This window comes from Lepidochelys olivacea (genome assembly GCF_965140295.1).
Source record: "Lepidochelys olivacea isolate rLepOli2 genome assembly, chromosome: 2".
Lineage (NCBI taxonomy): Eukaryota > Metazoa > Chordata > Testudines > Cheloniidae > Lepidochelys > Lepidochelys olivacea.
The window spans coordinates 75,492,831-75,506,102 of record NC_140412.1 but is presented as its reverse complement, the minus strand read 5'-3'; the positions used below and the strand labels follow the sequence as shown (position 1 = coordinate 75,506,102).

Below are 13,272 nucleotides of genomic sequence, written 5' to 3'. Positions count from 1 at the left end.
TGCCCCTTTAATTCTGAAATTTCTGGGTTTTGTTCATTTAAGTTAGACACATCACATTTTAGTAATTTAGGCAAAAATTTAATGTGTAAATAGGAGGGGATCTTCAATTGATAGTAAAATGGTTTCTCGTGGTTCCTAAAGATACCTGGATGTACTCTATAGAACTATATTGATTCACATTTCTATGCTATTAAAGACTTAAGAGGGTTAAATATATTCCACGTTACTTTATAAGATACTAAATGTGCACAGAACTCTCACCAGCGTTCAGATAATAAAATCTTGGTGATTTTAAAATTTAAAAACTATTACAAACCTTAAAAAAAAAAAAAAATCAGACCGCTCCCAGTTTACAGTGTCTAAGTATACCTCTTAGAATATGCTTTTGGTGTCCAGAATTAGATATTCAGTTTATTCACATTTGGAAGAATATCCCTACAGATGTGATGGCTAGAAAATTACCCTTTATGTTTTTTAAATGAAGGCTTAAGTTCTGTAGAATAGGAATATATCATGAAGCCCTTATTTGATACCCCTATGGCAAGACTGTGGGTGTTTGGTGTTCTGGAGGCATTTGTAACCAATAATGACAACGTCAAGCACATAATGAGAAGCCCAATATTACCTACTGGCTAATGACTTTGTTGGGCTTGTGGGGCAAGCTGATGCTCATTTCAGTTTAAGCTATTGCACAATTCTGATCAGACTTACAACAGGAAGTCCCACAATGTTCATGGTGCAGCAAATACTTCAGTTTCCCATATTTAGGCTGAAGAGATTAAACCAGAGTGAGCTCATCTAACTGTCTTAAGAGACACTGCTTCAGTAGAAAAGAAACCTTATGAGAAATATCATTAATTTGAGCTATTACCTGATGCCAGAGAACAGTGTCCAACTCAAGTGAAAGGAATAGGAGATGATAGTGGAGGTGAGGGATCAACCTTAATACACCATGGTCATGCTCTCTTCTTTTGATAAAACTAGAACAAAGTAGATTCCTTTATCCACAAAAACAACGAGGAATCCAGTGGCACGTTAAAGACTAACAGATTTATTTGGGCATAAGCTTTCGTGGGTAAAAAAAACCCACTTCTTCAGGCTGCATCTGAAGAAGTGGGTTTTTTTTACCCACGAAAGCTTATGCCCAAATAAATCTATTAGTCTTTAAAGTGCCACCGGACTCCTTGTTGTTTTTGAGGATGCAGACTAACATGGCTACTCCTGTGATACTAGACTCTTTTAGATTATTAACAGTTAGTTGGATTCAGTGTCTCCCCAAGAAAGACCTGCAATAGAAGCTAGGAGCCTTAGTCTTGTGGAACCCCTAGCTAATGTGGTGTCACAAAGAGCCTGCTCCACCTGCAGCAGCCAAGGAAAAGAGAAACAACAGCTTGTTTTAATGGATTTGTAAACACTAATATGGGCTTGTTGAGGCAGAACAATTCTGTCTTTGCAGTAGTGGTTCCTGGCAATGTACCTGTAACTATAGGAAATAGTTTCTGTGAATGTTACATGTAGTGTTGTTGAAGCCAAGTCGATCCCAAGTTATTAGAGAGACCAGGTGGGTGAGGTAATATCTTTTCTTGGACCAACTTCTGTTGATGAGAGAGACAAGCTTTTGATCTTACACAGAGCTCTTCTTCAGGCCCGGGAAAATAACTCCAAGTGTCACAGCTAAATACAGGATGGAGCAAATTGTTTAGTTAACACACATTTCAAGGGACCATTCAAGGTGAAGTGGTCTGTTGACACCCCTCTAGTCATAGGGAGGAAAGGGAGTGAGGAAAGAAAAGCAGCTGCAGGGGAGTGGGCAGGAAGTTGGTAGTGGGTTACAGATAGTTGTAATAAGCCATAAATCCAGTGTCTCTATTCATTCCATGATTTTTAGTGTTTAGGAAAGTTACAAATTTAAGTTCCCAGGCTCATCTTTTGAAAGTGTTATGCACACCGCCAGCGTTAGACTTGCTGGGGCCCAGGGCAGAAACTAAGGAGTTGGGCCCCCAACCTGCCTCCCTTACCTGCTCACACATTGGATTTCTGCAATGTTCTGAAGCTGAAGCCTGAGCCCTGCCACGTGGGCCTGAAGACAAAGGCCAATCCCGGCAATTGCCCTGCTTGCTACCCCCTAATGCTGACCCTGGCTGTTCAGGTTCCTTTGAGGATGAGGACATTTCCTTGACTGTAGCAGCCTTGTCACAGAAATGAGAAGCCAACAAAAACTTAGGGAGTAGGAAGATGAGGTGGGAAGTTAACTGTTATCAACAGCATGGACTTCAAAGCACCAACTCTGGTTGTTCTGTGAGCTCTTTGACAGTACAGTTTTAAGTTGATTCTCCATATAATTTTGTTCTTGGAACAAGTCACGGAAGTAAAGAATAGGATAACACAATAAACAGCCTTTTGTCAAGTCACCCTCCTAAGACGAGTAAAGAAAAATGTGAAAACAAAATCAGCATTTGCCAGTAATATTCATACAAAAGTTCTCTTTGAAAAGGGGAGAAATGCTACAATTTGAGAGTTCAGGTAAAATGCCTGATAGTCTAATTTTCCCAACCCCAGCTCCCTACTTTAGCAAAACTGAGGGTACAAGTCCATCCATTAGGTTTCAGAATCAGTATACTAGCCAGACAAATATTTGAAGCTCATCAATTGTTCATATAAACACTTTACGTCAGAAATGTTGAAATCATGAGATTTTTCAAAGGGATACCTCATTCACCCTTGTGAATATCCCAAATTCTACACATGTCCACATAATTTGTGAATATGCTTTAATATTGCACTCTACCTTTATTCATGAAGTTGTGGGGAAAAATATAAGCGTATGAATTGTGGCACATCATAACTCTGCAATTTAAAATCTTGGACTGTCCAAATTAAACACATTGTTCATACACGATGGTGAATGATCATGAACACAGACACATTTCAGAATAAAATGTATCTTGGCCATTATATTTCTTCTGATTCCACAACATTTTGAGGCATTACTAGCCCACAATTCACACACTGCTACAATATGTACCATACTGTATGCATCTATGTGTAAGTGCATGCCCCAAGGCATTTAATATACAGTGAGATAACTATAAGAACCAGAAAGTTGAAGTGACTTTATGCATTTGTAAAATTATTTCAATTAATCCTTTTAACTACACTGCAGATTTATGCTACTCTGTCAATCTACATCATAATCTGTGATTTTTTCAGGGTTTATAATATGGTTGTAAATTGCTACACAAATGACAATTGAAGCTGGAATACCCACTTTTGTTACAGTTGTTATAATATGATGTCTTATTGCAAAACACTGAAAATGAACTATGTAGTCACTAAATTAATCTTTATTACATGGTTTGTGTAATTTCGTGGGGCTGAGAGTTATTCCCCTGGGGTGGGGGTCATTGTTTTTCACTTGGGTAATATAGTGGTACTGTAGATTACGTATGTAGAAGAAACATAGCTGATTATAAACTGGGAATTTATTCAATTGTACAATCAATAAAAAGGGAAAATCACTTTGAGCTTGGTTCTTCCTTCACATGACTGTAAACCAAGAGTACATCGCAATTGGTGGTGTAAGTGAGAGTAGAAATAACTCTCTTGTATATACAGTGAAATATATTAAACAGAATTTTTACTAAACTAAAATGACAATTAGTTCTGATAGTACTAGGAGTAGAAAAGAAGTGGAATGAATAGTCAGCCACCAAGGCTTAGTTCACCCAGCACGCATCTCTGGTTAACTCTTCATCACTTTGTTGAATTTCTAACCTTCACTCTGTTAGTCTCACTGGTATTCTGAGGATAAGACAAAGACAAAGTTTCCTTTTCTCTCTTCCTATTATCTCAGCAAGTCAGAACAATTCAATATGACTTATGGCTCCAGGCTGCCAACCAATGAATCCAAGCCACTACCCATCCTTCAAGCATAGCTTCTAGCTCCCAGTGGAATCCTTCAAGCATTAGACCCCCCCACCCCCCAATGAAAAGATGCACCTTGTGGTTCCTTGAGTTACTGTGGGATCTCTCCAATTTCTAATGCATCTCAAAGCAGAACACACTTATATAACAACTTTTATTATGAGTTACTATTTCTTTTCTCTTATCTATAATTAAAAGCCATACTCTGAGCTGAAACTTGGTTTCTGAAGGTATTATTTAGGATCACGTCATTATTTTCATCTTTCTTCCTTTTATCTGGTTTTGGTCTGCTTGACTCTTTTTTAAGTTGTGACTATTTAGAAAATTCAACAGGTTTTCAGTTTTTTAATTTTGCAATCATTTGACTAAAACATGGCCTCCATTGAAAACAGCATTTGTCCAGTGACTAGCCTATAAGGTGAATGATCTGATTTGCTTTTGATATTCCTAGAATAAAAAATATAAACTGTTGAGATATTTTAAAGTGATTCTAGCATATAAGCAGTAAATTTTTTAAATATTTTTCCTAATAACAAATCTTTGTTAAGATTCTGAATGAGGGACCAAAGTAAACTTTTAGAAAATGTGGTGCCTAATATAGCTGTAAGAGGAAGCAGGATTGTATTAATTTTAAAATCAATAGAAGTGGTGGGGCAATGGCTTATCCCCACATGACGATCTGAAAATTTACTTCTAAGTATCAGAAACTGAGAGAGGAGGCTGAAACCGGTTATGTTTATAGATGATTCAACAAAGTTAATATATAAAAAGCACACACTGATCAGTGATCCTGGACTTGACTGGTCTCTGCAGATTTCACCCTCCTGCATCAACAGGGGCTACTGGACCCTAGGAGGGATTCACCCCTTTGGAATTTAGAGAAATTTTGGAGGTTCCACCTTAGGGAGGAAGCTTATATACTGACCAGCTGCATATCTGCCCTCCCCCTCAATGGAGTCAATGAGCCATTTATGCCACCACACTCACTTCACCCAGACTTTCCGCCAGGAGAAGCCTGGGTTATACATGCAGCAGCCAGCGTAACCCAGGGTGAATTGAGCCTTCTCCTGTCGGTACCTGTGTACAAAGCAGGGTAGGTTATTACTTAAGGGCAGCCTTCATTTCATTTATTCAGCATTTGTTAGAAGCTAAACCCATGTTTTCATGTAGTTCTGAGTATTTTTCTTGTAAATTCTGGAATGAGAAATTATGGACTCTGATAAAGTGACTGTACTGTGCTTTCTAAACACTGATGCCTCTCTCCTTTTCCCCCACCCCAACTCTGAGCAGCATGCTTGACAGTGCAGGCCGTCTAGATGAAGAGCACAGACTGATCGCCAGGTATGCAGCGAGACTAGCAGCAGAAACTACTGCATCAGTAAGTGGTTTTAATTGGGGGAAGGTAAAAGTTTCCTTTTGTTGTTTCTGAAGAGCAAGGGCTTGTCGCAATCAGAAAATTTACATCTGACAACCTTGATGGTTCACAGATTATTTTATTGAGGATATTGTTATGTAATAAAGAACAAGAATGCTTTCTTGCAGCTACCTTAACAATGTAGAGTGTATATATTAACCTAGTGATGTTTAAACAATTCAAACTAAGGAAACTGACTGCTGCCCTCACCCACCGTTATTCTACCGTCTCCAAATCCAAAAACAGGAAGACAACTTGGGACCCCTGAACTCAAACTGGATCGGAAAATATTGCCTAGATTGACTTTGGTTATAAGTTAGCGATTTACTTTAAAGGTAAAAACTGAGGTGGTAAATCTATTTCATTCCTTAGCTCAAACACCAGAGCCTTAAGTGCTCAGTATTTTAATTAATGGATGACTATAATGACCCATTACATTAGCCTTGGCTCTCATTTTCATTTCAGAGAAATGATTATGCTACTCTGTGAATCACAGGATAGAAAGGGATGACAGGCTAAAAACTTACTATATTCAGAATTAAAAGACATTGAAGCAGGAACCTAATTGAAGTGTATAAAATCTTAAGTGGCATAAATAAGGTCAACCCAGTTATTTTTTTCCCCATCTCAGCGCATTTGATAGAACAAAGAAGCATAAATGAAAGTGAAGTGAAAAGTAGCTCTGTACAGAATAGCAGGAAGCATATTTTCACTCTTGAAATATATACTGTGGGGTCAGCTGAAAGAGCCAAATAAGGCAAGGTTGTTCATGTTAAAACTGTGGGCCACATTCAAATCAGGTGAAGGCAGTTGAGCTGCTGTGGAGATGAATTTGGCCCATGGTTTTTAGCCATCTATCATATAAGACTTCATAACATTGAAGGAGCGGGGGCAGCAGGAAGGAATGCACACAATCTGATCATCTCACTGTCTGTTGCCTGACAATCAGTCACTGTCAGATTCAGAATGCAGCGCCACTCAGATTTAAGGCAACCTCTTATCTGTAGCTGATTCATCGTATAGCTGAAGGATGGTAATTCTTTAGCTAATCAAAATGCCCTGCGAATTATGTGTGTGGATGGAAAACCCTTCCTGAAGACTGAAATATCATCTGTATCTGTCTGAGTTTTCTATACAGCACCTATCATCATGACATCTTAGTGCTATGAATCCCCATGGAGCCAGAGTATCTACACAAACACGAAAAAGATGTGGTTTGGATGGATACGCTAAACTTTCCGCTCCCCACCAATATACCACATTTTTTTATGTCTTTTAAATATACACTACAAAGGAGAAAGCAAAGAAAGGCCTTCTGTGAACAGGAGCTCTCAGAACAAATGTGGCAACCACAAATTCTGAAGCTCACTTTAGCAGCCAACTGGAAGATTAAAAAAAACTATTAAAAACATTGTGCTTTTCAGGCAGCCAAGCACATTGCTAAGGCTGGACATGCAGGGCTAAAGGGCCCAGTTATTTCAATGGTACAGTATATCAGTTTATTTGTTTGGTCTCCTCTTTGGATGTGCTGCAGTTTTCCTTGATGGATAGAATATTAGTGGGAAAATATACAGGTAACAAAAACTAAAGTTTTAAAATTAAGTAGCTAACTAAAACCAGAAATGTATTTCCCCTAGGTGTTATGTGGAACAGAGTCTAGCAAGAAGAGGAATATATTTCCTTTTTGAGGGCTAAGTCTGCCAAGTACTGTAGAGGAGATGCTCAAGATTAGGCCCCATGTGTCAAAGTTACACTTCAGATCATTCTTAAAGTGAGAGACAGTCCCATTTGCAGTAGCTGAGGGCACTACCTCATGATCCATTTTTAAATCTTTATCTGTACACCATGGAAGACAAAACAATTACTTGGATGTCTTTCTTGATTAGGATGCTTCCAATGGCTCTATTAATCCCTGCACTGCATCATGTATAAAATGTATAAAATAAACACAGTGACTTTTGATTATTGCTGGCAAACATGACAAAGGGAGTACTCCAACAAAGTGGTAGTGAGACTGGTTTGAAATCCCCTGATGGGAAAATGGTTCTGTTGTACATTAAACGCTATGGAACAGCTCTTCTGAAAGTGTCAGTAGAGGGTGTATCAGAGATTCAGTCACATGGACCATGCACTGAACTGCAGCCTGAATGAAAAGTGGATGATGAATGAGGATTTAACATGGAGAAATCTGCTGTTCTTTCAAAGAATTAAAGGTTCTTGGGACAAGTGGAAAGCAAATGTCTTTTCCTTTATTTGGGAGGTGAAGTGGGATGAATTTTTGTCTTGGTTTTTGTTTGAGTAGAAATTCCTTTTTTCTCATGTTGCAAGTCTCAAGAGCCTTGTCTACAGCATAATAATTAGGAGTCGTATTATAGCAACTGCCAGTAACCGTACACCTTCATCAGTGTGAAGCCACTGCTGCAGATGGGGTCAGGCATTTTTATCAGTTTTTCCTGGAAAGCTCCTTGGAACAAGTTGGAATGACATGGTGGTAAACATTCAAGCATTATCTAGCTTAGTGCTTTCACTGGTATTACTAAATTGTGCTGTTGCACCGTTGGTGGAACATACTGTAATATGGATTCTTGTTTAGTTTAATTTATTAATTTATTTTTTTTATTTTAATGTAGAGGGCCCAGGTCCTCAATGGCATTTAGGCTCCTAGGTGTCTAAATAATATCTTTGAGGATCTGGGCTGACAAGTCTAACATGATGCTATTGGCAAGCAGATTTCATTGAACAACCATTGATCACACTTTAGGTGCAGATGAGTGCATGGACATATTTAATAACAGCCAAACTCTTTTGCAGCAGCAGCAGGGGCAGCAGAGAGGTGCCTCGGATATCTCTTTCACCATTGATGCAAATAAGCAACAAAGACAGCTGATTGCAGAACTTGAAAACAAGAACCGGTAAGAGTATCCAGAAAACGCCTGCCTTTGTTGAGTACCGCACAATGTACGTCTGTTTGTTTTTAACATTTCATAGAATCATAGAATATCAGAGTTGGAAGGGACCTCTGGAGGTCATCTAGTCCAAACCCCTGCCCAGAGCAGGACTAATCCCCAACTAAATTATCCCAGCCAGGGCTTTGTCAAGCCTGACCTTAAAAACTTCTAAGGAAGGGGATTCCACCACCTCCCTAGGTAATGCCTTCCAGTGCTTCACCACCCTCCTAGTGAAAAAGTTTTTCCTAATATCCAACCTAAATCTCCCCCACTGCAACTTGAGACCATTACTCTTTGTCCTGTCATCTGCTACCACTGAGAATAGTCTAGATCCATCCTCTTTGGAACCCCCTTTCAGGTAGTTAAAAGCAGCTATCAAATCCCCCCTCATTCTTCTCTTCTGTAGACTAAACAATCCCAGTTCCCTCAGCCTCTCCTCATAAGTCATGTGTTCCAGACCCCTAATCATTTTTGTTGCCCTTCGCTGGACTCTCTCCAATTTCTCCACATCCTTCTTGTAGTGTGGGGCCCAAAACTGGACACAGTACTCCAGATGAGGCCTCACCAATGTCGAATAGAGGGGAACGATCACGTCCCTCTATCTGCTGGCAGTGCTCCTACTTATACACCCCAAAATGCCATTGGCCTTCTTGGCAACAAGGGCACACTGTTAACTCATATCCAGCTTCTCATCCACTGTCACCCCTAGGTCCTTCTCTGCAGAACTGCTGCCTAGCCATTCAGTCCCTAGTCTGTAGCGGTGCATTGGATTCTTCCGTCCTAAGTGCAGGACTCTGCACTTGTCCTTGTTGAACCTCATCAGATTTCTTTTGGCCCAGTCCTCCAATTTGTCTAGGTCCCTCTGTATCCTATCTCTACCCTCCAGCGTATCTACCACTCCTCCCAGTTTAGTGTCATCCGCAAACTTGCTGAGGGACAATCCACCCCATCCTCCAGATCATTAATGAAGATATTGAACAAAACCGGCCCCAGGACCGACCCTTGAGGCACTCCGCTAGATATCGGCTGCCAACTAGACATGGAGCCATTGATCACTACCCGTTGAGCCCGATAATCTAGCCAACTTTCTATCCACCATATAGTCCATTCATCCAGCCCATACTTCTTTAACTTGCTGACAAGAATACTGTGGGAGACCGTGTTAAAAGCTTTGCTAAAGTCAAGGAATAACATGTCCACTGCTTTCCCTTCATCCACAGAACCAGTTATCTCATCATAGAAGGCAATTAGATTAGTCAGGCATGACTTTCCCTTGGTGAATCCATGCTGACTGTTCCTGATCACTTTCCTCTTGTCTAAGTGCTTCAGAATTGATTCCTTGAGGACATGCTCCATGATTTTTCCAGGGACTGAGGTGAGGCTGACTGGCCTGTAGTTCCCAGGATCCTCCTTCTTCCCTTTTTTAAAGATGGGCACTACATTAGCCTTTTTCCAGTCTTCCGGGACTTCCCCCGATCGCCATGAGTTTTCAAAGATAATGGCCAACAGCTCTGCAATTACATCCTCCAATTCCTTTAGCACTCTCGGATGCAACGCATCCGGCCCCATGGACTTGGATTTCTTCTCACTTGTTTCTGCGTACTTGCTCTCTCTAGATCTAGATGTATCTATTTATCAGGATGGGAGACTGGTTGCCTAAATAGCCAGTACCAATATCCGTATGGCAAAATTGTGGTGAGCCACTCTTAAGGCATTACAGAATCAGCCTGTGTTTTTAAAAATACATGGTTACATGCTGTGGGGTAGTTGTGAATATTTTTACTGTTTGCAGTTACCTTTGCAGAGGGTTAAAATAAAAATCCCATTCTGATTCCAAAACCAAAAAATCTTTGTTTTTCTATTTATAGAGAAGAAAATAAAAATCTCCAGAACACAGTCTGTGTAATAAATAGAAGAAGCAGTGATTGTAAAAAGACGAGCAGAAAATTAGGCTTTTGATACAGAGGTAGCTGAAATTGGGAGACAGACAATGGGAAGTTGTGGATGTTGTGAAGGCCAAGACTATAACAGGGTTCAAAAAAGAACTAGATAAATTCATGGAGGATAGGACCATCAATGGCTATTAGCCAGGATGGGCAGGAATGGTGTCCATAGCCTCTGTTTGCCAGAAGCTGGGAATGAGCGACGGGATGGATTACTTGATGATTACCTGTTCTGGTTGTTCCCTCTGGGGCACCTGGCACTGGCCACTGTTGGAAGACAGGATACTGGGTTAGACTGACCTTTGGTCTGACCCAGTATGGCCATTCTTATGTTTGGAACTAGGGGTCAGATGCCCAATTGGAGTAAGTCAGCCTAGTTTCATTGATTTTAGTGGAGCTGCATTGATTTACACCAGCTGAGGATCTGGCCCTTGTCAGACCCAGAGTCACTGAACCGTAACTTACGTTGTCATACAGAGCTTTGTTCTGTGTTCTCTGCTTTTACTGTTGGGTAGATAAGGACTGGCCAAAAACAGATGCCTTTCTATCACAGACTTCTGCGAAAGACCTTCTTTCGCTGTAGTACAATTCCACCAGCTCTAGAATTAATTTGTCTTTCATAGCTCAAGTCTGCTTTCTGAGTGTCTGATGCCCACGAAAGTGTAATGAAGAAAGAGTCTGTCGCTAACATCAATAAGCTTCACCCCTCTTCAGCAAAGCTCTGCAGCTCTGTTAGCACTCCTATGCATCGATTCAGCTACAGTAAATCCTATTAAATGTACTTTCCCCTGAAGAGCTGCTGTCTCTCAGATCCATAGCTAAATTAAAAGCATTTTGAAAAGTGCAAATGGTGTGTGCCTGATTGATGTAGAAGACAGGATAGATATTATTCTAGTTTCTGTTGATTTCATGTGGGGCATAGAATATTCACATGAGAGAAGGATGGTGAGGAATTCGTTAGTTGAGCCAAACAGGATCTATGTCCCTGCTTTCCACAGAGCATCTGAAATTCAGGCTCTAGTTTTATGGTCTGTTTTATGAGGGTCTTGCAGAAATGCTCTCTTTCTAGGACTATAGCAAACATCAGCAAACCTGTTCCAGTGATGACTATGTCACTAAAGCTGAGATATTCTGATGTTTGGAGCCTAGTCATGGTATCCTTATTGGTTCAGAGCTATAGATAGTTCATCGTCATCTTCTAATAGTGAGGTTCTAGGCTGGTTCTATGGAAATGCACTGACCTTTAGTCTTTTACTTACTATCCTCCCCCAAGAGAAATCTTACAGGAGATCCAGAGGCTGCGGCTTGAACATGAGCAGGCATCTCAGCCCACACCAGAGAAGGCACAACAGAACCCCACTCTCCTTGCAGAGCTCCGACTCCTGAGGTAAGTGAATATGCCATGAAGAATTCCTGGAAACAGATTTATCTAGATAAGGGTAAATACATAAAATAGTCCTATCCCATTATTGTTCATTTAAAAAAAATGAACAGTGTAATTTTGTTTCTGTTTAATTTAGATTCAATTTTGGCCTTGGGTGTGAACACAATGAAGTATATGCTTAAAATTTCACATGTGAGTAGTCCCGTTTACTACTCATGTGCATAAAATTAAGCATGTGTGTAAGTGATGCCAGATCAGGTACTTAGGTTGTAAGCTCTTTGGAACAGGAACCATGTCTTGCCCCAATATGTATAAATAACACCTTATCATAATCATGTGGTGGGGAAATGATGCTATTTCAGAACAAATACTTCTACCAAAAAACTGCCAACACCTTTTGGGCCAGATCCGAGGCTCCCTTAGAGCCATGGACCATCCTATAGTGTGAGAGCTAGGAATGAAATGGCCCTTTTGCAAGGTTCCATTGGTCATTTTTGCTTCAACAACCGAGAAAGTCTTGGCTCTTTCAGCTAGAAGGACAGTTGACCAGATTGTCACAGTGGCCAGCTTCAGTATAAACACCCTCCAAAGTGAATGTACTAATCCTGAAGAGCATAGTGTGAGAGCCAGACTGAGCATCAGATCAGAATAATTTAAAACTAGTTCCTGTATACAGAGACTAGAGTGTGTGTAAATGCTTCCTCTCGAGTTAAAACTTTCATATTAACTTTTCAATCGAGGAGATTTTAGAGCACACAAGGTAAGAGAGGACTTCCTTGCAACTTTCCTTCATGCAATAACCTGTTGCTGGTACCATTAGTCAGCCACCTGATAGCTGAAGGAAATCTTAGGATGAAACTGTGCAGAAAAATCTTTGTTTACAGATGCTGTATGGTTTTAAATGTTTAGCCTCTTTTACCTGAAAATAAATCTTTGTTTTGCTAATAATTACATTTGCCATATGATCTTAAGATAAACTAGTTGGAAACAGAAATGCTTTCTTCTTATGACTGATTTGCCTATGTAATTACTCTAGATACCTAGTGTAGTAGCATATAGAATTACCTTCTGCAGCTGGGCAAGTGACATTCAGCACAAGCTTCAGAAATAAGAATTGAATGTCATCAAAATACACATCACAGAATATACTATTCATGTAGCTCCTTCTGTGCATCATGCCTAAAATCTATTGTAAACATGTTTACATTATTAGTAAATATTACTGAATGTTAATTTACTATTCAGTTGACAAATCAAGTTCATTTTTATTTTTGTTTAAATCCAGTGATTGATGTAGAGCTAGCAGATTAATTCTATTGAATTTTGCAGCACAGATTAAAAATGGATGGCCTTAAGGCACCTTAAGGCACCACTACTGGGTTCTGTCAACTGAGATCTTTCCTGTTTTAATATATAGTGTCAGAGTAATCAGATAACTTTAAATCTATGCGTCAGTACTGCTTTGCATGCATTCAGATTAATGCTCATCAGTTAAGAGTAAAAAAGTTTTCCTTTAACTGTTTGTGCAATTTTGGCAAAATCCCAAATTCCTGTACATTGAACAAGATATTGGGTGAGACCTTTAGCTAGTATAAATCAGCAGAACAGCAAGGTACTCAGTGGAGCCATAGTAATTTACTCCAGCTAAGAATGTAGCCC

The 13,272-nt window shown here is 39.8% G+C and overlaps 1 protein-coding gene across 5 annotated transcripts in view; it reads left to right on the top strand.

The window, feature by feature from the left end:
* The window catches only part of DTNA (dystrobrevin alpha), a 315,284-nt gene that overhangs the window by 267,048 nt on the left and 34,964 nt on the right, over positions 1-13,272 (top strand). For all 5 annotated transcript variants that reach the window (XM_084620949.1, XM_084620950.1, XM_084620952.1 and 2 more), the window contains 3 exons: positions 5,215-5,302; positions 8,150-8,250; positions 11,503-11,616. In XM_084620949.1, coding sequence (XP_084477075.1) covers positions 5,215-5,302; positions 8,150-8,250; positions 11,503-11,616 — 303 coding nt within the window. The remainder of the gene's footprint in view (positions 1-5,214; positions 5,303-8,149; positions 8,251-11,502; positions 11,617-13,272) is intronic.